Source organism: Triticum dicoccoides, chromosome 3B, assembly GCF_002162155.2.
Source record: "Triticum dicoccoides isolate Atlit2015 ecotype Zavitan chromosome 3B, WEW_v2.0, whole genome shotgun sequence".
Taxonomy (NCBI): domain Eukaryota; kingdom Viridiplantae; phylum Streptophyta; class Magnoliopsida; order Poales; family Poaceae; genus Triticum; species Triticum dicoccoides.
This window is the reverse complement of record NC_041385.1, coordinates 562049218-562074413: the sequence shown is the minus strand read 5'-3', so window position 1 is coordinate 562074413 and position 25196 is coordinate 562049218. Positions and strand designations below refer to the sequence as shown.

General features: G+C 47.1%; 1 protein-coding gene across 3 annotated transcripts in view; it reads left to right on the top strand.

Annotated features, from left to right (window-relative positions):
• Nucleotides 1–6668, top strand: part of LOC119277086 (LRR receptor kinase SERK2-like) — a 7397-nt gene extending 729 nt beyond the window's left edge. For 2 of the 3 annotated variants that reach the window (XM_037558306.1, XM_037558304.1), the window contains exons 2-12: nt 388–556; nt 675–807; nt 2908–2979; nt 3233–3376; nt 3466–3537; nt 3649–3714; nt 3792–3862; nt 4014–4154; nt 4530–4871; nt 5512–5906; nt 6110–6668. In XM_037558306.1, the coding sequence (XP_037414203.1) occupies nt 418–556; nt 675–807; nt 2908–2979; nt 3233–3376; nt 3466–3537; nt 3649–3714; nt 3792–3862; nt 4014–4154; nt 4530–4871; nt 5512–5906; nt 6110–6424 (1890 nt within the window). In that variant the 5' untranslated portion in view covers nt 388–417 and the 3' untranslated portion in view covers nt 6425–6668. The remainder of the gene's footprint in view (nt 1–387; nt 557–674; nt 808–2907; nt 2980–3232; nt 3377–3465; nt 3538–3648; nt 3715–3791; nt 3863–4013; nt 4155–4529; nt 4872–5511; nt 5907–6109) is intronic. The other variant, XM_037558305.1, reaches the window with a different exon arrangement.
• Nucleotides 6669–25196: the final 18528 nt, after the last annotated feature.

Genomic DNA, 25196 nt, shown 5'->3' with positions numbered 1-25196 from the left:
TTTTTTCCTGATTTTTGTATTGGATGAGCACTTGCTGTAGTTTTTTTTTTTTGCGGGGACACTTGCTGTAGATTTGATATTGTGAGAATACAATTTTGATTATTCCTTGATGAGTACTTGCTGCATGATTTTTCCAGTGCATGTTCAAGTTTACATGTGAAAGGATTTTGCTTGATCAGGTGTTTGTGATAATGCTTCTAGGGGCAAATGTTTACAAATTGTATGTGCAATACTCGAATTAATGTCTTCAAGGCAAGTGAACATTGATTTGTACTGGTTTATGTTGTAGCCAACCATCTTCTTCTCTGATGATAGTGTACTTGAAATACCATGCTTTTGTTTTTCTCTTATCGTGTGCTCCACACTGATCTGATTTTGTTTAACCAGGTAGCCGATGGATTGCTGCTACTGTTATTAATGTGTGCATATTTTCTAGCTGGGCAACTTCTCATAAGGAAGTCAATTGGTACTACAGTGACAATAAAAGGAAAGATGGAGCTGATCGGCATCATTATGTTGGCATTTCTGCTCTCATTTGCAGCGTCTGATCGCCAAGGTCCACTTGCTTGTCTATCATCTGTAGTCATTCCATCCTTTTGGAGCACATTCACAATCATGGATTAATTAAGCAACATATTTTCTTATGATTAACAAGGAAATTTTTTTTTCCTTAGGTGATGCATTATATGATATGAAGCTGAAGCTGAACGCTACTAGCACACAGCTTACAGACTGGAATCAAAATCAAGTTAACCCTTGCACTTGGAATTCTGTTATTTGTGACAGTAACAATAATGTTGTGCAAGTGTAAGTTGCCGTTGTTGATCTCTCGCCACTTTGCTTACTTTGTGTACTGCCAATATTGTCCTATAGATCACGTAGCCAGAAGCTGGGATTTATTTAGTTTGCATTCCATATCCATTTCTGGTTAGCTCTTACGATTTGTACAAACAAGTACAAGTATTATTTTAGGTGCGTCTATTTTTGAAACAGAGGCAAAAGATTTGCCTCATCCATTAGTTAAGAAGAGAAGACAAGGTTTGGAACATAAGAGGAACCAAACTATATTAATACAAAGCCACTACTCCCCCGACAATAAATTACTCCAATGCTTCGACCCCGTGAAAACCCAAAGCTTTGCCTTGCACTTAATGTTTGCCAAAATAATTAGTGGAGGCATAGACTTCTTACAGAATACTCAGGCGTTTCTCTCATTCCAAATGGCCCAATTGGTGAACATTATGAGGGATGCCATCGCCTTGCTTCTTGTAGCCGTGTTGATCCACCAACTTCCGGTAGAATGATGAGTCGCTTATTGGGAGGGGTCGATGTCTGCGAGTCCTAACCAATCATTGGGCATCCGCCAAACCCTCAACATGAATCGACATTTGAAGAAGAGGTGAGCGGCGGACTCGTACTCATGCTTGCACAAAGGCAAAGGCCACAATTTTGGCAACCGCGCCGCTCCAAGCGGTCGGCTGTTCACACCCTATTTTGTATAGCAAGCCAAAAAAATTGACCTTTGGGGGAGCCTACACTTTCCAAATGACGTTGTTCATTGGAGTGAGGATAACTCCCAAGAATTAAGCCTTGTATGCCGCCGCCGAAGTATTCCCTGTTAGTGGAGAACTTCCAATGGATGGAGTCGTCAACATCCTCGTTCAAAGAAACTTGAGCAAGATGAGACCAAAGCTCGACGAATTTGGGGACGTGGTTCCGGGAAAGACCTTTGCTCATGTCAATCATTTTTATCCAAGCATCCTCATTCATGGCCAAGCTGACTTTCCACTTTTTGCGCTTGGGGGCTTTGAAGATGAGAGGGGCGATGTCTTTTGGCTTGTTCCATGCAACCACGGGGCGTCCCAAAATGGAGTCCCGTTCCCGTTCCCAATGGTGATGGTGGTGGGTGGGCCTGCAAACGGTCTCTCAATTAACCTTGTACTTTCGCCTGTCACCTTATCTTCCTCAGGATGGCAAGCGGCATGAGGTGGTGGATCGTTTGCGAGTTGAGGATCGATTTCATGAGCACCCCATGACCCGCCGAAGTGATGTTCATGCCCCACCACGATTTTGTCCTCGAGGTTTTGAAAGTCTATCCACCTGCGCTGCTCTCCCAGGGAGAGCGGCAGGCCTAGATATCTCACATGGAAGGACATACTTATGGCAGGCTGCCCCTCGAGGATGTTCTCCAAGTCCAAGTGCCTACACCATATAGGCACAACCGAGCTCTTGTGGAAGTTTGTTTGCAGCCACGTCACCTCACCAAACCCATGTAGAGTACGAGCAAGGTTTTGGACATCTTCCTTTATTGACGCCACGAAAACAGCCGTTTATTCCGCGTATAGGGATGTCCTGAAGGTAGCACAGATGGTGCCACGTCCCTGGATTTTATGGAGGGGGGCAAGCCTCATGGCCAAGTCGAGAATTTGTTGCAGCGGGTCGATGGCAATGGCGAAAAGCAGCGGCGGTAGCGGATCTCCTTGTCTAAGACCCTGGCCATGCGTAATTGAAGAGCCCGACACCCTATTGAGAAGGACCCTTGATAAAGAAGTGCCAAGGAGGGCGGCAATCCAATCCTGAAATCTGCTAGGGAAGCCCCTCCGTTGAAGAATGTCAACTATATAGTCCCAACTCACCGAGTCAAAAGCCTTCCGGATGTCGAGCTTGAAAAGGAGGGATGGCGTTTTGTTTTGTGAAGATGTGGGGCAAGGTTTCTAACATACATAAAGGTTTCTAACATACTCGTTATGAAACTATATGACACACATATATACCTCCACTTTCTATAAATGCATTGTAACACTTGCTAAGCCTCCATATGGTTCTGTTTACCGTAATACCGTGTTATTCATATTTCTTACGAAGACATTCAATTTTACCATGAGTTAACCTGATACCCTCCTGCAGAACATTGGCTTCTATGGGGTTCACTGGAGTTCTGTCGCCAAGAATTGGAGACCTCGAGCATTTGAATGTTCTGTAAGTGTACTCGTCTAGAGCAACAGAATATCTTTTAGATGTTAAGTGGTTGTTGTGATGGAATAGCTACTGTATCTTACTCTTTTATTTTGCTGAAAAGACCACTCTATGTCTCTATCTTATGATTCTATAGGAACAGGTGTGAGAAATGCTGACTATATTTCTATGCTTGCTAGATGAAGTGATGGTCGTATTGTGTCATGTGATCGCGTTCTCCAACTTTTATTAATCTTTGCGGTACATGACATTGCAGGTCCTTGCCTGGTAACAAGATTACCGGTGGCATACCCGAGCAGCTTGGCAACCTATCTAGTTTGACAAGCTTAGATTTGGAAGAAAATCTACTGGTTGGAGAAATCCCAGCTTCTCTTGGCCATCTTTCGAAGCTCCAACTCTTGTATGCATCGGAATTGTTACTACTTAATGTCATGAACATCAGTCATTTAACATTCCCTGATTCCCATTCACCTTTTGTTCTGTAACCAGGATACTAAGTCAAAACAGACTAAGTGGAACTGTTCCTAATACACTGGCAACAATCTCAAGCTTGACAGACATGTAAGGAGCAAACTAGTAATATTAATATTCATGATTTTTGTCCACAAGAGCTCATATCTATTTTTCTTAATCTCCTACCATATACAACTAATTTCTTTCTTATGATGGCAGTCGGTTGGCCTACAATAATCTCTCCGGTCCAATACCTGCTCAACTATTTCAAGTTGCACGTTACAAGTAATGGGGGGTCATTATAACATTTAATTCTATGTGTGTTAATTAGAAGGTCTAACAAAGGTTCATTTGTTTCACAGCTTTTCTGGCAATAACTTGACTTGTGGAGCAAACTTCGCTCATCCTTGTGCATCAAGTTCGCCTTACCAAGGTAACCAGCCATATTTTCTTTTGTTTTTTCCCTGGGTCATATTTTTCTGTTCTGCATTGTACACTTGTCAAATAGCACGAAATGCAGAGTGTTGATTTGATGTCTGTAAAATGATTTTGAGGCATATGCTAATTTTATCACTCTTTAATAGGTTCATCTCGTGGTTCGAAAATAGGCGTTGTCCTTGGAACAGTTGGTGGAGTGATAGGGCTGCTCATTATAGGGGCTCTGTTTATTATCTGTAATGGAAGGAGAAAAGGTCATCTGCGTGAAGTTTTTGTGGATGTATCAGGTAGTGTATATGGTGCTTTGTTTGTTTTCATCTTTTTTCCCCTGTAGTCTTGTTCATTAGCTTATCGGAACAAAGATGTGGTTTACTGGTTTATGTATGCATACACAGATTTTTTGTTACTGGCATATTATGGTTACTGAACCACATGTAACAGTGTTTCTGGCTATATGGAAATAGTTAGTGTCCAGCATCTTTTGCGACTTCTCTGTAGCACCATCTGTGTTTTTGAGGCACAATGTCCAGCTTACAAATTTGAAGTTTTCATGTGTTGCATTACATTGAACTGACCAATCATATGTAGCTGAATGCATTCCTCATATGCAGAGGCCGAGAGATTTTCTTTCATTTAACTAACAGATCTGATAACTTCCACAGGTGAGGATGACCGAAGAATTGCATTTGGGCAGTTGAAAAGGTTTGCATGGCGAGAATTACAACTCGCTACTGATAACTTCAGTGAGAAAAATGTTCTTGGACAAGGGGGCTTTGGAAAAGTATATAAAGGAGCACTTCCAGATGGCACTAAGATAGCCGTAAAGCGGTTAACTGATTATGAAAGTCCTGGTGGGGAGGCTGCCTTCCTGCGTGAAGTTGAGCTGATTAGTGTTGCAGTTCACCGGAATCTTTTAAGATTGATTGGGTTCTGTACAACACAAACAGAACGTCTACTTGTTTATCCTTTCATGCAGAATCTTAGCGTAGCCTACCGATTGCGAGGTACTTTCTTTCTTCTTAACCAATCGACCAGTTGATTCATCTCCTGCAATCCTACACTTGTGCTACTCTATGAATTTCTCAGATCCTTCATCAATGTGCTTAAAGATTCTGTAACTGGTCTTGGATCTTCATTTAGGCTTAGTAACTTCAATTCTAATGTGCTTCTAAAAATTTAGGTAGCTTCCTGTTGAAATCTTTTTATTTCGTATGCTCAGTTTGCTTTACCGATGCAAGATGCCAGCATGCATAGACTTGTTTCTAGTAAGTAGTAAAATGATCTAGACAGTTACTTGGTAGGCATTATAAATCCTGAGTAAAGAATAGATAGACCAAAATGCAATATCAAATAATCTTCCGAGAAATACCATCCAGGTAAGTGATGAAAGAAAGGAAAAAGGCCAGTCAGTAAAATCCAACATCCAGTGTTTATTAAATGATTAAAGTGAGTGAAATGCAATTTGCTTCTACATCCAGAACATGATTTTTCTTAAATGTTTTTCAGTCTACTTTGTTTTTGTTGTGGACATTCGTTACCTATCCGTTTACAATGACTAAATCTATTTGTTAGTTTTTCTGTTTTCCTTCCATCTGTATACTTTTCTCTTATGTGCTCCTTGTGTTGAAATGTTGAATGGTGCAGAATTTAAACCTGGGGAACCAATATTAGATTGGAACGCAAGGAAACGAGTGGCTATAGGCACAGCGCGCGGACTGGAGTACCTGCACGAGCACTGCAATCCTAAGATCATACACCGTGATGTCAAGGCCGCGAATGTCTTGCTTGATGAAGGTTTCGAACCAGTTGTTGGCGACTTCGGCTTGGCAAAGTTGGTGGATGTACAGAAGACATCTGTGACCACTCAAGTCCGAGGGACTATGGGTCACATTGCACCAGAATATTTGTCCACAGGGAAGTCATCTGAGAGAACAGATGTTTTCGGCTATGGTATAATGCTTCTTGAAGTGGTCACCGGGCAGCGCGCCATTGACTTTTCACGTTTGGAGGAAGAAGATGACGTGTTATTACTTGATCATGTAAGTCAACCCCACTTCCCACCCCAACTTGATTGATTCAAGCTGCTACAGAGTTAACTTTGTGTATGAAGAACTCTATGGACAGCAACTTATTAAGAGACTCTCACTTGTTGAACAAAAGGACATGCATTCTTGGTACACTATAAATCCTGGACGCCGAAGCATATGGTCTAAAGCATAATGCTCGTGCCGCAAATGTGCAGGTCAAGAAGCTACAAAGAGAAGGGAATCTAGACGCCATCGTGGACCGCAACCTGAACAACAGCTTCGACAGGCAGGAGGTGGAGATGATGATGCAGATCGCGCTGCTGTGCACCCAGGGGTCGCCCGAGGACCGGCCCTCCATGTCGGAGGTGGTAAGGATGCTGGAAGGGGAAGGCCTGGCGGAGCGGTGGGAGGAGTGGCAGCAGGTCGAGGTGACGAGGAGGGAGGACTACGAGCGGATGCAGCAGCGATTCGACTGGGGCGAGGACTCCATCTACAACCAGGACGCCATTGAACTGTCCGCCGGCAGATAGGGGTGCCAGACTGCTCTGCTCGCTGTAGGTAATAATGCCATTCTTCGTAGCAGAATTGGTCGGAGTCTTGTATATTGTGATATTGTCGTAAGTAAAAAAAAAGAGAGTAGAGTTGGCTTGCAATGAAAGTTAAAACATTTATAACTCCCATCTGCTTGGCGAAGCCAAGCCGTACTGTTCGGTGCAGCACGTGCTTACTGTATGTAAATCGATTTGTTTTGCATAGCCATCTGCTGAACCTTCATGCGTCGCCCCATAAGTCCATATGGAGTTGGTTGTGCTGCCGCGCATCTTGCTTTGCTCCATGGCCGTGCACACCTACAGGCTACAGCAGCACTAATTTTCGTACTCCATCCGTCATATAATATAAGACGTTTTTTGACACTATGGACGGAGGGAGTACTTGGAAAACAAGATGGTGAGATGCAGTTGTGGCTATCTTTGCTGAGTGTGTTAATATTGGTTCAACCATCGGGTTTAAACATTGTTATCTTTTGGCTAATCAAGTGATGGCATGTGCTAGTTAATTACAGCTTTTGTAATCATTTTTCTAGTGTTTGGACAAATGAGTCACTAGATTATTGGTTCAACCATCGGGTTTAAAAATTGTTATCGTTCGGCTAATCAAGTGATGCATGTGCTAGTTAATTACAGCTTTTGTAATCATTTTTCTAGTGTTTAGACAAATGAGCCACTAGATTGTCTGGTTAGTAAGTTCACAAATGATGTATCTTTATTATGTGATTAATAAAGCTAGCATTGATGACCTTTCCTAAAGAAATCTCTTGGTCACACTACTACTGGCACTAGTGGAACACACTTTCACCCAATTTCCACCCATCATGGTCATGCTATCCCTTTTGGCTCTGATATCATGTAAAACTGCACACATCAACCCCTTCACCCGAAAGATTAAGTTGATAGAAAATATTGAACTATGTATTTATACGTCAACATGGATGAGATGCTAGGCACCAGTGTGATCGTGCTCAGCATGAGCCCATACACTGCTCCGTTGCTCCCGGTGATAAAGAAGGATGGAGATGGTGATTCTGCATCGACTAACGCCACTTGAACACTGTGACAGTGAAGAGCAAGTTTCCCCTTCAAGAAGAAGGCTGATCCCCATCCCACGCTGGCGTACAAGTACGTCGGGTTGTTCGCTGTCGAAGAGCATGTCGGAACGCTCACCTACCGCCTGAAGCTTCCACTAGGCAACTGCATCCACCTTGTCTTCCACGTCTCACAGCTCAAGTCCTTCATCCTTGACTATGCGCCAGTGTTCTCGGAGCTGCCACGCATCCCCGACCTCACAGCCACCTCGCTGACACCAGTCTCCATCCTGGATCGCCGCATGATGAAAGAAGGGCAACACCCCGGTCTTCAATGGGATACGCTGCCAGATGACACCACGACATGGGAAGACTATGACATGACATGCTCCGACGGCGGCTGTCACGCCTGTAGTGCGGATTGCAGAGTACTTGTGAGGATCTCTCTTGCTAACTATGGATCTGAGGATTTCATGGGGATTCGAGCTAAGATATTTGAATTTTCGGATGAGGATTCCTCCCAGCCATCCGCACCTCTATCCGTTACAACCGAGCCGCGGCCGCAGCCGTCCAATTCCTAGCCAATCCTTACAAGTAACCCGGATCAGTATATATACTATTATACCTGCTTAACGGGCCCAGTTTGGGCTAGCAAGCCACTGGGGTGGTCTCTTGGCCTGTGTAGACTTGGGCCTCTATTCCTTGACGCGCTCTGGATCGCTGTTGCCGGCAACCGCTGGATCAGCTACAGGGCTTGGCGCTCCTCCTGCAGGGACATGGGCTACAGGGCTGCTGACATCCCCCCTCCGTTGAGAGACGGCTTGCCCCAAGCCGTAGCTCGAGGAAATTGCTGGCGTAGAGAGTCCAGGTCTTCCCAGGTTGCTTCATCTGGCGAAGAGCCACTCCACTGGATCAAGCCTTGAGCGATCGTACGTTTTCCATGCTACCGGACTCGTTGCTGGAGCACGCGGAGTGGTACCTGAGGAAGCAAAAGAGGATGGCAGTTTGCGAAGAACGGTGCAATTGGGCAGCACTACCTTTTTAAGCTGAGACACATGGAAAACCGGATGAATTCTACCGTCCGGAGGCAATTCCAATTTGTAAGCCACTTCCCCAATCTTGTCAAGGATGGTATAGGGCCCAAAGTATTTGAAAGCCAGCTTGTGGTTCGCTCTATGCACAACTGAAGATTGCACATACGGTTGCAGTTTCAAGAAAACTTGTTCTCCAACGTTGAAAGATCTCTCAGTCCTGTTTTTATCAGCCATGTGCTTCATTCTCTGTTGAGCTCGGAGCAGATGTTGTTTAACAGAAGCTACCACAACCTCCCTGTCTTGTAGCCACTGAATAATATCCACAGGGGCAACAGTATCACTGGCAGCAATCCCAAAGTATCTAGGAGAGTGCCCATAAAGTACCTCAAAGGGAAACTTGCCCACAGCTGAATGCCAATTTGTATTATACCAAAACTCACATAGGGACAGCCATTTGCTCCATTTGGAGGGGTGAGAACTAATAAAACTTTTGAGGTAGCATTCAATTTGCTGGTTGACTCTCTCAGTCTGACCATCAATAGCAGGGTGATATGCAGTACTCATGTTAAGCCGAGTCCCAGTCCTGTGAACAAGAGTTTGCCAAAATTTGCTTGTGAACACCGGATCTCTGTCAGATACAATGTACTCTAGCATGCCATGCAGTTTGTAGATATTGTCCAAGAACACTTCAGCAACCTTTTGTGCAGAGAAGGGGTGTTTGAGGGCCATGAAATGCCCATATTTTGTAAACTTGTCAATGACCACAAATATGCAATCAAACAGATAGGAAGGAGGTAATCCAGTAATAAAATCCATGGTCACAGTTTCCCATGCCTTGCTTGGAACTGGTAAAGGAGAAAGCAACCCTGGATAACTCTTTCAGGTTTAGCTTGCTGACAAACTAAACAAGACTATACCCTATCCTTAATAAATTTCTTCATGCCTATCCATCTGAATAAGGAGTGAATTCGATGGTATGTGACAGGAAAACCAGAATGTCCTCCCCGGGGGCTATCATGAAAGGCAGCAAAATTTTTCTCCTGCAACTCCAGATTGTTGCCAACCCAAATACAACCTTTGTACCTCAGCAATCCTTGCACTAATTGATACTGAGAATTAGCAGGTGGTTTGACCGCAAGCTCTTGCAACAACTCTTTAGCTTTGTCATCTTGAGAATAACTGGCTACAATTTCTTCTATCCACACAGGTTCTGATTTGGATATGTGAAACATCTGGGAATGTGATGGTCTTCTAGATAGAGCATCAGCAGCAGAATTTTCTGCTCCCTTTTTGTAAACTATAGTATAGTTCAAACCCATAAGTTTGGTTAGAGCTTTCTATTGCCACACCGTGTGTAACTTTTGATCCTGTAGATGTACCAAACTCTTCTAATCAGTCCTAATGGTAAACTGCTAGAACTGTATGTAAGGTCTCCACTGCTCCACAGCTAGCAAAATAGCTAGATACTCATGTTCATAAACTGAGAGGGCCCTATCCTTGGGTGTCACAACCTAGCTAGTCATGCATTAGAGTGTTGCATCATGTTTACTCTTTCATCAGAAACTTGAAATGGGGATGACAGAACCCCCAGTCCCCTCTGAAACCAACTAGGGTTACTAAAATAATTTTTCAATGAACCTGAAATGCCCTTCTAAAATGCCCATCATTTTTGTCTTGGTTCAGAACCTCTGCCAAAAATGGTGCACATTTTCCTAGGCCATCCTAGGGTTTTTGAATTAAATCATAAATATTTGAATTTGGGCATTTAAAATAATATAAAATATTTAAATGCTCAAATATCTCCAAACTAAAATGTTTCATGTTGGAAATAATCCAACTATGGGCCAGGAATAGTTTGGTGATTTTTGAACTTGCCTAGGTATTTTATTTAATTCAACAAAGTTGCAGATATATTAAATAAAACAAAAACAGAAAAATATATAACAGGAGGAGCTTACCTGGGCTCCTCCACTGTGCGGCCCAGCCAGCTGGCTGGCCCAGCCGGCAGCCGGCCCAGCCCACCTCCCTCCTCTGTCGTCTTCGCCCCGACAGAGGGAGGGGAGTGTGGCCGGCGTGCGCGCACGGCCACCGCGCCACGCCACCTGCTCGCCTGCTTGCCTGGCCTCCCCTCCTCGCTCGACTCCCTGGACGACGCCACGCCCTCCCCCCTGCTCTCTCTCACTCTCCCCCGGCTCTCCTCTCCTCTCCCTCGCTCTCTCTCTCGCCCGGCCGAACACCACACTCGCCGCCGTTCGCCATAGCCACCGTCTCCGACCACCCCTCGCTCCCCCGACTAGCTCACGAGCTCCGCCACGACTCCCTCTTCCTCCCCACCGCTCCACAGCTCCCCGGAAGCCCTGCATCGCCGCCACGTCGCCGTTCCCCTCTTCGGGCTCCGACCACCGTCGCCGTCGAATTCGCCGTCTCCAGTGCGTCCCCGTACTGAAAAGTTCGAGTGGACTCCACAATGTGAGCACAGCTTTCAGGAACTGAAAAGACGCCTGACTTCTGCTCCCGTACTGGTACCGCCAGACTTCTCTAAGGACTTTGTTATCTACTGCGACGCCTCGCGACAAGGACTAGGTTGCATTCTCATGCAAGATCGACACGTAATTGCCTACGCTTCACGGCAATTGCACCCACATGAGGAGAATTATCCTACTCATGATCTAGAGCTTGCAGCCGTAGTCTATGCACTTAAGACCTGGCGACATTACCTCCTCGGTAATCGTTGCGAAATATTCACTGATCACCAAAGTCTGAAGTATATTTTCACCCAACCGGATTTGAATCTCAGGCAGAGACGTTGGGTTGAATTGATCACCGACTTCGACTTAGGAATAACCTACACCCCAGGGAAAGCCAACGTCATGGCTGATGCGCTAAGTCGTAAATCTTATTGTAACAACCTGATGTTACAACAAAGTCAACCGCTTCTCCATGAGGAATTTCGGAAGCTTAACCTTCATATTGTTCCTCAAGGTTTTCTATCCACCATGGTGGCAAAACCTACCCTTACGGATCAAATTATCAAAGCACAGAAGGTAGATCCGGGAATCTCCCGCATCAAGAGGAACATTCAGAAAGGAATTGCGAATTGTTTCTCCATTAATGATCAAGGAGTCGTATACTTCGGGAATCGATTAGTAGTTCCCAAAGTGCGCAACCTAAGGCGATTAATCCTTAAGGAAGCTCATGAATCTCCTCTCACTATTCATCCCGGTAGTACTAAGATGTATCAGGACCTACGCCAGAGGTTCTGGTGGACTAGGATGAAGAGAGAAATTGCTCAGTATATTGCTAACTGCGACGTCTGTCGTCGTGTAAAAGCAGAGCACCAACGGCCTGCTGGCACCCTTCAACCCTTAGCTATTCCTGAATGGAAATGGGATAAGATTGGTATGGATTTCATTACCGGTTTTCCCAGGACCAAGAGAGGGAATAATGCTATTTTCGTCGTGGTCGATCGTCTTTCCAAAGTAGCCCATTTCCTACCTGTTCGAGAGAGTATAACCGCTAGTCAGCTGGCAGACTTATACATCTCCCGAATAGTGTCCCTTCATGGTGTTCCTTTGGAAATTAACTCGGATCGAGGAAGTCTTTTCACCTCTCGATTTTGGGAAAGTTTCCAAAATGCTATGGGAACCCGTCTTTCCTTTAGCACCGCTTTCCACCCTCAGTCGAGTGGTCAAGTGGAACGCGTCAACCAAATTCTAGAAGACATGCTTCGAGCCTCTGTTATCTCATTCGGAATGGACTGGGAGAAGTGCCTTCCATTTGCCGAATTCGCTTACAACAACAGCTATCAATCTAGCTTGGGTAAAGCCCCTTTTGAAGTTCTCTATGGACGACGGTGTCGAACACCCCTTAACTGGTCAGAGACTGGGGAAAGACAATTCTTTGGCCCGGACATGATTCAGGAAGCAGAAGAACAAGTTCGCATCGTTCGTGAAAAGTTGAAAACAGCCCAATCTCGTCAAAAGAGTCAATATGACCGAAAACATAAGGCTATGACTTTCGAGGTTGACGAGAAGGCTTATCTTCGGGTCACCCCTCTGAAGGGAACCCATCGTTTCGGTATCAAAGGCAAATTGGCTCCTCGTTACATTGGACCTTTTCGCATTCTCGCCAAACGAGGAGAAGTTGCCTACCAGTTGGAACTACCTCCGCACCTCTCCAGAGTTCACGATGTCTTCCACGTTTCTCAACTCAGGCGTTGCTTCTCGGATCCTATCCGTGAAGTGGACCACGAAACGCTTGATCTCCAAGATGATCTTACATATCGAGAGTACCCCATTCGTATCCTCGATCAAGCCGAGCGTACCACGCGACGTCATAATATCAAGTTTCTCAAGGTTCAATGGTCGCACCATTCCGAGGATGAAGCAACTTGGGAAAGGGAGGATCGTCTTCGACTCGAGTACCCCGCCTTCTTCCCGGAGGAACCCAAATCTCGGGACGAGATTCTTTTGAGTGGGGGTGAGTTGTCACAACCTAGCTAGTCATGCATTAGAGTGTTGCATCATGTTTACTCTTTCATCAAAAACTTGAAATGGGGATGACAGAACCCCCAGTCCCCTCTGAAACCAACTAGGGTTACTAAAATAATTTTTCAATGAACCTGAAATGCCCTTCTAAAATGCCCATCATTTTTGTCTTGGTTCAGAACCTCTGCCAAAAATGGTGCACATTTTCCTAGGCCATCCTAGGGTTTTTGAATTAAATCATAAATATTTGAATTTGGGCATTTAAAATAATATAAAATATTTAAATGCTCAAATATCTCCAAACTAAAATGTTTCATGTTGGAAATAATCCAACTATGGGCCAGGAATAGTTTGGTGATTTTTGAACTTGCCTAGGTATTTTATTTAATTCAACAAAGTTGCAGATATATTAAATAAAACAGAAACAGAAATAAAAAGGGGGAAAACTTACCTGGGCTCCTCCACTGTGCGGCCCAGCCAGCTGGCCGGCCCAGCCAGCAGCGGCCCAGCCCACCACTGCAGCTCTCCGTCGTCTTCCTCCCCTCGCCCCGAAGCTGCTGCGTGCTCGCGCGCGCACGGCCGCGCGGCCACCTCCTGCTTGCCGACGCGCTCCTGGCCGCGTGGACGACTCCCGCAGGCCGTCCCGATCCTCCCTGCTCTCTCTCACTCTCCCCCGGCTCTCCCCTCCTCTCCCTCGCTCTCTCTCTCACACGGCCGAACACCACCGTCGCCGCCGTTCGCCATAGCAGCCATCTCCGGCCACCCCTCGCTCCCCCGACTAGCTCAGGAGCTCCGCCTCGACTCCCTCTTCCTCCCCACCGCTCCACAGCTCCCCGGAAGCCCTGCATCGCCGCCACGTCGCCGTTCCCCTCTTCGGGCTCCGACCACCGTCGCCGTCGAATTCGCCGTCTCCAGCGCGTCCCCGAGCCCGCTTCGACGCCCACTGCAACCGCGGTGAGCTACGCCACTGTTTCCCCCTCTCCTTCCCCTCGTTCCCTCATCGTAGCCACCTCCCCACCACGGCCGAACCTCCGCCGTCGCCGAGCTCGCCGTCGACGCAGCTCCGGTGACCATTTGGTCACCCCGGCGAGTCCAACGAGTTCGCAAGACCCCGTAGAGCATCCCTAGCGCCTCGTTTTGCTCGACTTCGAGCTCCAGCACCGTTCCCGTGCACGACCGAACCCCGGCGGCCGCAGCCGAGCTCGCCGCCGTCGACTCCGGCCACCCCGACCCCAATGGGCTCCGCCAAGAGCTGCGGGTTGGCCTCAGCTCCACTCCGGTGGTCTCCGCGGTCCGTTTGGTGGCCGAAATGACCAAAACCACTTCCGCCGCCGCGTCGGGCTCGCCGGCGACTAAACGCCGGCAGCCGACATTAACTTTGACCACGGGTGGGCCCTGGTTGACTCCCCTGAGTCAATGACAGGTGGGGCCCAGCCCTGTTAATTAAACAGGATTAGTTTTAATTAAGTTTTAATTAAAATAATCACCCTGACATGCGGGACCCACTGTCAGGTTTGACCTGGACCAGTTCCGTTGACCTGCTGACGTCACACTGACATCAGGCTGACGCAGTAATTGATTTTCTGGATTTAATTTAAATCAGGAAATTCCAGAATATTATTTAAACTTCAAAAATTCATAACTTTTATTCTGTAACTCCAAATTGGACAAATTATATATGAAAAATGATCAGAAAAATCCAATCTATCCATCTGTACTATTTTCATGCATGATCAAACAAGTTAAATTGATGTTTTAAGCAGAACAAGAAAAGGCACTTAAAAAGGCCATATTTGAATTTGGAATTTGAATCTTTGATTCAAATTTGTTCAAACCCTTCTGGTTTTAGTTGCATTAGCCCAATACACTCATATTGCCATGTTTCATGCATGCATCATATTGTTGCACATTGTTTGGTGATGTTTGTGTATCGGTGCTCTCTGCGGCAGGTTCTGTCCCCGAGGAGTACCGTGATTACCCTAACGAAGAACCGTATCAGTGCATCGAACCATCAGGCAAGCAACCAACCATTTGATCATCTCGATACAATCCCATGTTCTCGCTCCTGCTCTCTTTTACTGCATTAAGACAACGCGATTCAAACTGCTGTGTGCTATGGTAGTTGAACCCATTTCCTCTGCATGACCTGTCATTGCCACAGTAACTAGATGAAACCCACTAGCATGTGTAGGAGTTGCTTGAGCCATATGTATGTGTTGTTCCTACCTTGCTATGCCTGCTATGCTTAGAGTCGTGTCAGGTCTGGTTCATCTGGGTGATGGGCTGGAGTGAAATGATTATGTCAGTAATGAGAGTGGTGTGGTGAACACGATTTGGTAAAGGTATCGATGAAAGGCCATGTAGGAGTACATGGTGGGTTGTTTCATTGAAGCCGACCTTAAGCACTGAGATCTGTATGTGTGATTTAAGAATCAGCTACTACCATGCATTGGGCCCGAAACCAATGGACCCTCTCGGCTTCTTATTCACCCTAGTTCTCCGTCCAGGAGTTGCAAGTAGTTTCTGGTGTTTGTAGCCTACTGGAGGCCGTGGACAGCGCTGACCGTAGGGGTGGGCTGTGATGCGGTAGGTACGTGGCCGGGTGTACCGAATACCCGTTAGGTATCTCGGGAACCCTGTTCACATCGTTCGGGGCCGTATGGGAAACCTCGGCCGGACTCCCTGCGGATGGAACCTGAATAGGCGATAAACCTGGACTGGAGGCTTAGGTGATTAGGTAGGTCGTGGCCGACACCCACGTTGGGCTTCCGCTTGAAGGTTGCCGAGTACATGTCGTGTAAACGACGGTAAGTGGTGAGAGCGTGTGTGAAGAAGTACACCCCTGCAGGGTTAACATGATCTATTCGAATAGCCGCGTCCGCGGTAAAGGACTACTTGGTTGCCTATACAGTTCATAGACAAGTAAATGGAAACTACTAAAAGCCTCAAGATAAGTGTGAGTGCCGAGGATGGCTCTTCCGTAGGAAGACGGAGGTGGATCCTCGGTAGTGTATTGAAGTGGTGAGTAGTGGACTCGTGTGCGCAAAACCATTTCAAGTTGGAGTATCGTAGGATAGTCTAGCCAAGAGTCAAAGCTGGCTTGCTGCAATAACTCCACCAACCCTTCTTGATAATATGCATGTATGTAGGTTCTGATGTAAGTCTTGCTGAGTACCTTTGTACTCATGTTGCTATAATCTACATTTTTACAGAAGACGCTGCAACCCCTTCTGATGGGTTCTATGTAGACGTTGACATCAACGAGTAGGCTAAAGACCCAGGTGGTGACCCTGAGCTTGTGAAGGACCACGTAGTATAGCTAGGCTTTCCAAGCCTCTTTTATTTTACTAGTTGTCTGTACTCAGACAAGTTACTTCCGCTGCTGGTTTGTATGACTGTATGACTTGTATGTGGGGTCGTGAGACCCATACCTTTGTGTATGCTATGTATGGCTCTCTGAGCCTTAAATAAAGTACTTGTGTCGTAGAGTCATGTTGTGATGCTTCGTTGTATTTGCACATATCGAGCATATTGTGTGTATGATTGAAATGCTTGGTATGTGTGGGATCTGACTATCTAGTTGTATATCTTTAGTAGCCTCTCTTACCGGGAAATGTCTCCTAGTGTTACCGCTGAGCCATGGTAGCTTGCTACTGCTCTGGAACACTTAGGCTGGCCGGCATGTGTCCTTCTTTGTTCCTGTGTCTGTCCCTTCGGGGAAATGTCACGCTTTGAGTACCGGAGTCCTGTTAGCCCGCTACAGCCCGGTTTACCGGAGTCCTGCTAGCCCAGTGCTACAGCCCGGACCCACTTGCTGATGACCGACACGTTCGAAGCTGGGTCATGGATGCCTGTCTCTGTAAGTCTGTGCCACTTTGGGTTTACGACTGGTCATGTCAGCCCGGGCTCTTTATCATATGGATGCTAGCGACACTATCATATACGTGAGCCAAAAGGCGCAAACGGTCCCGGGAAAAGGTAAGACGACACCCGTGGGGATACCGTGCGTGAGGCCGCAAAGTGATATGAGGTGTTACCAGCTAGATCGATGTGACATCGAGTCGGGGTCCTGACAGCGTTGGCATCAGAGCCGGACTGCCTGTAGGTTCTCCAAGCCAAACTGGTCGATGTTGAGTCTAGAAATTCTTTAGTTATATGTAGGGGAATTGTTTGTGGGTTGGAACGTAAGGCTCTTTTACTCCTTATACCTTATGACTTTCTGATCTGAGTCAGTCCATTCTTCCACCGGGGGTTAAGGAATTAGGATCTGTTCTCTCTATCAGGATCACGAGTTACTAATCAGTAGTACCTTATAAGTTTGATGGATACAAGCCTTGTTCAGTTCTACTACCACATTATGTTGTTAGAATGGATTCAGAACTTTGATATGATGATGTTGAGTGTGTATGAAATCCTTTGTCAAATGTCTCAAAATCCTTCTTGAGTATTTACAGCTGTTATGCTGCCAAAATTTTGCTAGAAATTCTAATGCCCTTGCATTACGATTGTGCTTTCAGATGGCCACTCGCGACCTCAATCAAGTGGTTCGCCTGACTCGATGCCTAGGTGTACCCGGCCATACTGCTAAGTTGGTCAGGGTAATGACTGAGGCTGGATACCGCTGGTATCCTGAGTACACGGTCGAAGAGCAATTCCGAGACTTTAATCAAATCCAGTATCTCTGCACTGTCAGGATATTTCCATCTTATCCTGGATCCACCGAGCCTCTTCACTGCTCCTATGGACTCGGGGTTACTATTGAGATGGCTGTGCAGGACGCCGCCTACTCTATGATGACCATTATGCGAGTCAGATCTGGTATATTTCGGGACTCTGATTTTCGGTATATGCCAGGATCACTTCTGGGAGCACAAGGGTATCTCCAGGCTATCTATGCTGACCCCACTCAGGAGGATTCACGGACTCGCACCACTGCTGAGATGCTCGAGGATAAGGACCGTGAAAATCGGGCCTTAAGGCTAGAGCTCTTCAACACCCGTGCTGACCACTGGGCCACTTTGACTCGGTTCGCACCGGCGGTGCAAGCTGGATTCTCAGATATGCGCGATCTCTATCCTGTGAGATCTGCTCTGCCAGACGTGATGGTTTGGCGTGATGTAGGAGGCATCACCCCACCTCGCGGTCCCCGCAGGCCACCGTTTGTTGGTCCAAGGCCTCATCCTAGCCCCTGTGGTCCACAAGCTCCGCGAGATCGTCTGTTTCCGGATGATCATGTTGAGCTCCCAGGCTATGGAGGTGACTTCTACGAGGACTACTACGGATCGGTCTGAGTTAGTGGTAGTATCACTAGTTCGCACTAGCTGTGTCGTCTATCGTCCCGCGTGACTCGTGGGATATGACCTAGTTTGTACTCCTTCCGGAGGTGTAGAAAAATAATGTATAGGAGCTTGGAATGCCTCCGATGAGATGTAATCCTCTTTTCACCGTAATAGTACTTTGTTTGGTCTTGTACTAAACCCTGTATGGTGTGTATGACGATGGAATAAAAGAAGCAGTTTCTGTATCTACCATGTCATACGGATGATCATCTTGCATTCCGAGTTATTTCTTACATTATGAATCCTATGTCGGAATTTTACCATCCTGACTAAATCATTGTCTTGTTTACCTAGGATGGTCAACACGCGCGCTAACCCTGCTTCCCAAGAGCAGGCCGAAGGCAGTGAAGCCAGGGATGTAAATCTGCCTCATCCTCCTTCACTAGCCGAGGTGATGATGGAAGCTGAGAGAAACAAGTGGGAGACAAACCGTTTGTTGGAGCGTATTGAACAGAATACAGCACACCATCAGAGGGCTAACGTGGTGTCACTCAGTGATTTTATCAAATTGCATCCACCCACGTTCCACCACTCCGTCGAGCCTCTCGACGCTGATGACTGGCTTCGCAGTATCTCTCACAAACTGCGTTCCGCGCTGGTAGCGGAGGCTGACAAGGTCACCTTTGCTGCATATCATCTTGAAGGCCCCGCCAGTCTATGGTGGGAGAATTATGGAGCTATGCGCCCAGCGGGCCATGTCACAACTTGGGCTGAATTCAGCGAGGCTTTCCGTGAACATCACATTCCGGAGGGTCTCATGGACCGTAAACGTGAAGAATTTTGCAGTTTCACCCAAGGCCGACTTTCTGTGGATGCCTATAGCAGGGAGTTTGGTAATCTCGCCCGATATGCAACTGAGGAAGTGTCTACTGACGCCAAGAAGCAAGCAAGGTTCCGTAAGGGCCTTAGTCCTGAGCTTCGCCGCGACCTCCGTCTGCATGAGTGCACATCTTTTTTGAAACTTGTCAACAAAGCCATCAGTGCTGAAACTGGTCAGACTGACTATGACGCAACACGCAAGCATGGACGTGACATGGGCTCCTCATCCGGTGCTGGTCCTCAGAAGCGCCGCGTGTGGGTACCCAACACCGCCCTGCCACCCAGGTTCACACCGAGGCCATCTTTCCAGGCGCCTCGCCCTGTTCAACAGTCTGTTCCAGCCAAGCCCTATGGGGGTCCAACCAATAATGCTCCTCCACGTACCAGTTCCGTGACTTGTTTCAAGTGTGGGGAATCTGGTCACTATATGCGTGAATGCCCCCAGACCAACCCCAATCAATCTGCTAAAGCTGTTGGCCGTGGCAAGCCGACAGGGAAAGTGTTTCATGCTAAACCGGTCACCGCTTCACGTGGCCATGTCAACTGTATCTCTGCCGAAGAAGCTCAAGAGGATCCCAACGTCGTTCTCGGTACGCTTCTTGTTAATTGCCACCCGGCATCTGTTCTTTTCGATACAGGAGCCTCTCATTCTTTTATATCTGAAAACTATGCTCGCTTGCATAACGTCGCATTCGGAGATATGCCAACCTCTATGGTAATTCAAACTCCGGGATCCAAATGGCAAACTTCTAGAGTAAGCCATGGAAATGAAATCCAAGTCGACAGACTTGTTTTCCTCGCGTCTTTGATAGCCCTTAAATCTTCAGATATTAATATCATTTTGGGTATGGACTGGATGTCAGCTCATCAAGCCAAAATTGATTGCTTCTCTAGGACTGTTCAACTCACCCATCCTTCGGGGAAGATAGTCAATGTCTTGACCCGAATAGCCAAGCAACAATTATATTCTCTTAACGCCAGCCCTTTGCCAGACCTTGAGGACGTTCCGGTAGTCCGTGACTTCCCGGATGTCTTTCCAGAGGAATTGCCAGGTGTTCCACCTGACAGGGATGTTGAGTTTGTAATAGACCTCATTCCAGGAACCGTTCCGATTGCTAGAAGACCTTATAAGATGGCACCCCTAGAACTAGCCGAGCTTAAGAAACAACTCGATGAGTCCTTGAAAAAAGGTTTCATCCGACCTAGCTCATCTCCGTGGGCTTGCCCCGTCCTATTCGTCAAGAAGAAGGATGGTACAGACCGGATGGTTGTAGATTACCGACCTGTTAATTTGGTCACAATCAAGAACAAATATCCACTTCCCAGGATCAACGACCTGTATGATCAGCTCGCTGGATCCTCAGTCTTCTCCAAAATGGATTTGAGGTTGGGCTACCATCAAATCAAAATTAGAAACGGGGACATTCCTAAAACGGCCTTTGTTACTCGTTATGGCCAATACGAGTACACCGTCATGTCCTTCGGATTAACCAACGCTCCAGCCACCTTTTCTCGGTTAATGAACTCAATCTTCATGGAGTATTTGGATAAATTCGTCGTGGTTTACCTCGATGATATACTCATCTACTCCAAGAACGAGGAAGAACATGCCGAACATCTAAGGCTAGTGTTGCAGAAACTTCGAGAGCATCGCCTTTATGTAAAATTTTCTAAATGTGAATTCTGGTTGTCAGAAGTGACCTATCTGGGTCATGTAATATCTGGTAAAGGTATTGCTGTTAACCCTGAGCGAGTTCAAGCCGTCCTTAATTGGACTCCACCTGAATCGGTCAAGCAAGTTCGGAGTTTTCTAGGCTTAGCGAGCTATTGCCGTCGCTTTGTCGAAAACTTCTCCAAAGTTGCCAAACCTCTAACCGAACTCCTCAAGAAAGATAAGAAGTTCGAATGGACTCCACAATGTGAGCACAGCTTTCAGGAACTGAAAAGACGCCTGACCTCTGCTCCCGTACTGGTACCGCCAGACTTCTCCAAAGACTTTGTTATCTACTGCGACGCCTCGCGACAAGGACTAGGTTGCATTCTCATGCAAGATCGACACGTAATTGCCTACGCCTCACGGCAATTGCACCCACATGAGGAGAATTATCCCACTCATGATCTAGAGCTTGCAGCCGTAGTCTATGCACTTAAGACCTGGCGACATTACCTCCTCGGTAATCGTTGCGAAATATTCACTGATCACCAAAGTCTGAAGTACATTTTCACCCAACCGGATCTGAATCTCAGGCAGAGACGTTGGGTTGAATTGATCACAGACTTCGACTTAGGAATAACCTACACCCCAGGGAAAGCCAACGTCATGGCTGATGCGCTAAGTCGTAAATCTTATTGTAACAATCTGATGTTACAACAAAGTCAACCGCTTCTCCATGAGGAATTTCGGAAGCTTAACCTCCACATTGTTCCTCAAGGATTTCTTTCCACCTTGGTGGCGAAACCTACTCTTACGGATCAAATCATTGCTGCCCAGAAGCGAGATAAGGGAATAGCTAAGATCAAGGAGAACATTGCTAGCGGAGGTGCTAGTTGTTTCTCCACAAATGATCATGGTGTTGTGTACTTTGAGAACCGTCTAGTGGTTCCCAAGAACCAGCATCTACGGCAGTTGATCCTTAAGGAGGCTCATGAATCTCCTCTCACTATTCATCCCGGTAGTACTAAGATGTATCAGGACCTACGCCAGAGGTTCTGGTGGACTAGGATGAAGAGAGAAATTGCTCAGTATATTGCTAATTGCGACGTCTGTCGTCGTGTAAAAGCAGAGCATCAACGGCCTGCTGGCACCCTTCAACCCCTAGCTATTCCTGAATGGAAATGGGATAAAATTAGTATGGATTTCATTACCGGTTTTCCCAGGACCAAGAGAGGGAATAATGCTATTTTCGTCGTGGTCGATCGTCTTTCCAAAGTAGCCCATTTCCTACCTGTTCGAGAGAGTATAACCGCTAGTCAGCTGGCAGATTTGTACATCTCTCGAATAGTGTCTCTCCATGGTGTTCCTTTGGAAATTAACTCGGATCGAGGAAGTCTCTTCACCTCTCGATTTTGGGAAAGTTTCCAAAATGCTATGGGAACCCGTCTCTCCTTTAGCACCGCTTTCCACCCTCAGTTGAGTGGTCAAGTGGAACGCGTCAACCAAATTCTAGAAGACATGCTTCGAGCCTCTGTTATCTCATTCGGAATGGACTGGGAGAAGTGCCTTCCATTTGCCGAATTCGCTTACAACAACAGCTATCAATCTAGCTTAGGTAAAGCCCCTTTTGAAATTCTCTATGGACGACGGTGTCGAACACCCCTTAACTGGTCAGAGACCGGGGAAAGACAATTCTTTGGCCCGGATATGATTCAGGAAGCAGAGGAACAAGTTCGTATCATTCGTGAAAAGTTGAAAACAGCCCAATCCCGTCAAAAGAGTCAATATGACCGAAAACATAAGGCTATGACTTTCGAGGTTGACGAGAAGGCTTATCTTCGGGTCACCCCTCTGAAGGGAACCCATCGTTTCGGTATCAAAGGCAAATTGGCTCCTCGTTACATTGGACCTTTTCGCATTCTCGCCAAACGAGGAGAAGTTGCCTACTAGCTGGAACTACCTCCGCATCTCTCCAGAGTTCACGATGTCTTCCACGTTTCTCAACTCAGGCGTTGCTTCTCGGATCCTATCCGTGAAGTGGACCACGAAACGCTTGATCTCCAAGATGATCTTACATATCGAGAGTACCCCATTCGTATCCTCGATCAAGCCGAGCGTACCACGCGACGTCATAATATCAAGTTTCTCAAGGTTCAATGGTCGCACCATTCCGAGGATGAAGCAACTTGGGAAAGGGAGGATCGTCTTCGACTCGAGTACCCCGCCTTCTTCCCGGAGGAACCCAAATCTCGGGACGAGATTCTTTTGAGTGGGGGTGAGTTGTCACAACCTAGCTAGTCATGCATTAGAGTGTTGCATCATGTTTACTCTTTCATCAGAAACTTGAAATGGGGATGACAGAACCCCCAGTCCCCTCTGAAACCAACTAGGGTTACTAAAATAATTTTTCAATGAACCTGAAATGCCCTTCTAAAATGCCCATCATTTTTGTCTTGGTTCAGAACCTCTGCCAAAAATGGTGCACATTTTCCTAGGCCATCCTAGGGTTTTTGAATTAAATCATAAATATTTGAATTTGGGCATTTAAAATAATATAAAATATTTAAATGCTCAAATATCTCCAAACTAAAATGTTTCATGTTGGAAATAATTCAACTATGGGCCAGGAATAGTTTGGTGATTTTTGAACTTGCCTAGGTATTTTATTTAATTCAACAAAGTTGCAGATATATTAAATAAAACAGAAACAGAAATAAAAAGGGGGAAAACTTACCTGGGCTCCTCCACTGTGCGGCCCAGCCAGCTGGCCGGCCCAGCCAGCAGCGGCCCAGCCCACCACTGCAGCTCTCCGTCGTCTTCCTCCCCTCGCCCCGAAGCTGCTGCGTGCTCGCGCGCGCACGGCCGCGCGGCCACCTCCTGCTTGCCGACGCGCTCCTGGCCGCGTGGACGACTCCCGCAGGCCGTCCCGATCCCCCCTGCTCTCTCTCACTCTCCCCCGGCTCTCCCCTCCTCTCCCTCGCTCTCTCTCTCACACGGCCGAACACCACCGTCGCCGCCGTCCGCCATAGCAGCCATCTCCGGCCACCCCTCGCTCCCCCGACTAGCTCAGGAGCTCCGCCTCGACTCCCTCTTCCTCCCCACCGCTCCACAGCTCCCCGGAAGCCCTGCATCGCCGCCACGTCGCCGTTCCCCTCTTCGGGCTCCGACCACCGTCGCCGTCGAATTCGCCGTCTCCAGCGCGTCCCCGAGCCCGCTTCGACGCCCACTGCAACCGCGGTGAGCTACGCCACCGTTTCCCCCTCTCCTTCCCCTCGTTCCCTCACCGTAGCCACCTCCCCACCACGGCCGAACCTCCGCCGTCGCCGAGCTCGCCGTCGACGCAGCTCCGGTGACCATTTGGTCACCCCGGCGAGTCCAACGAGTTCGCAAGACCCCGTAGAGCATCCCTAGCGCCTCGTTTTGCTCGACTTCGAGCTCCAGCACCGTTCCCGTGCACGACCGAACCCCGGCGGCCGCAGCCGAGCTCGCCGCCGTCGACTCCAGCCACCCCGACCCCAACGGGCTCCGCCAAGAGCTGCGGGTTGGCCTCAGCTCCACTCCGGTGGTCTCCGCGGTCCGTTTGGTGGCCGAAATGACCAAAACCACTTCCGCCGCCGCGTCGGGCTCGCCGGCGACTAAACGCCGGCAGCCGACATTAACTTTGACCACGGGTGGGCCCTGGTTGACTCCCCTGAGTCAATGACAGGTGGGGCCCAGCCCTGTTAATTAAACAGGATTAGTTTTAATTAAGTTTTAATTAAAATAATCACCCTGACATGCGGGACCCACTGTCAGGTTTGACCTGGACCAGTTCCGTTGACCTGCTGACGTCACACTGACGTCAGGCTGACGCAGTAATTGATTTTCTGGATTTAATTTAAATCAGGAAATTCCAAAATATTATTTAAACTTCAAAAATTCATAACTTTTATTCTGTAACTCCAAATTGGACAAATTATATATGAAAAATGATCAGAAAAATCCAATCTATCCATCTGTACTATTTTCATGCATGATCAAACAAGTTAAATTGATGTTTTAAGCAGAACAAGAAAAGGCACTTAAAAAGGCCATATTTGAATTTGGAATTTGAATCTTTGATTCAAATTTGTTCAAACCCTTCTGGCTTTAGTTGCATTAGCCCAATACACTCATATTGCCATGTTTCATGCATGCATCATATTGTTGCACATTGTTTGGTGATGCTTGTGTATCGATGCCCTTTGCGACAGGTTCTGTCCCCGAAGAGTACCCTGATTACCCTAACGAAGAACCGTATCAGTGCATCGAACCATCAGGCAAGCAACCAACCATTTGATCATATCGATACAATCCCATGTTCTCGCTCCTGCTCTCTTTTACTGCATTAAGACAACGCGTTTCAAAC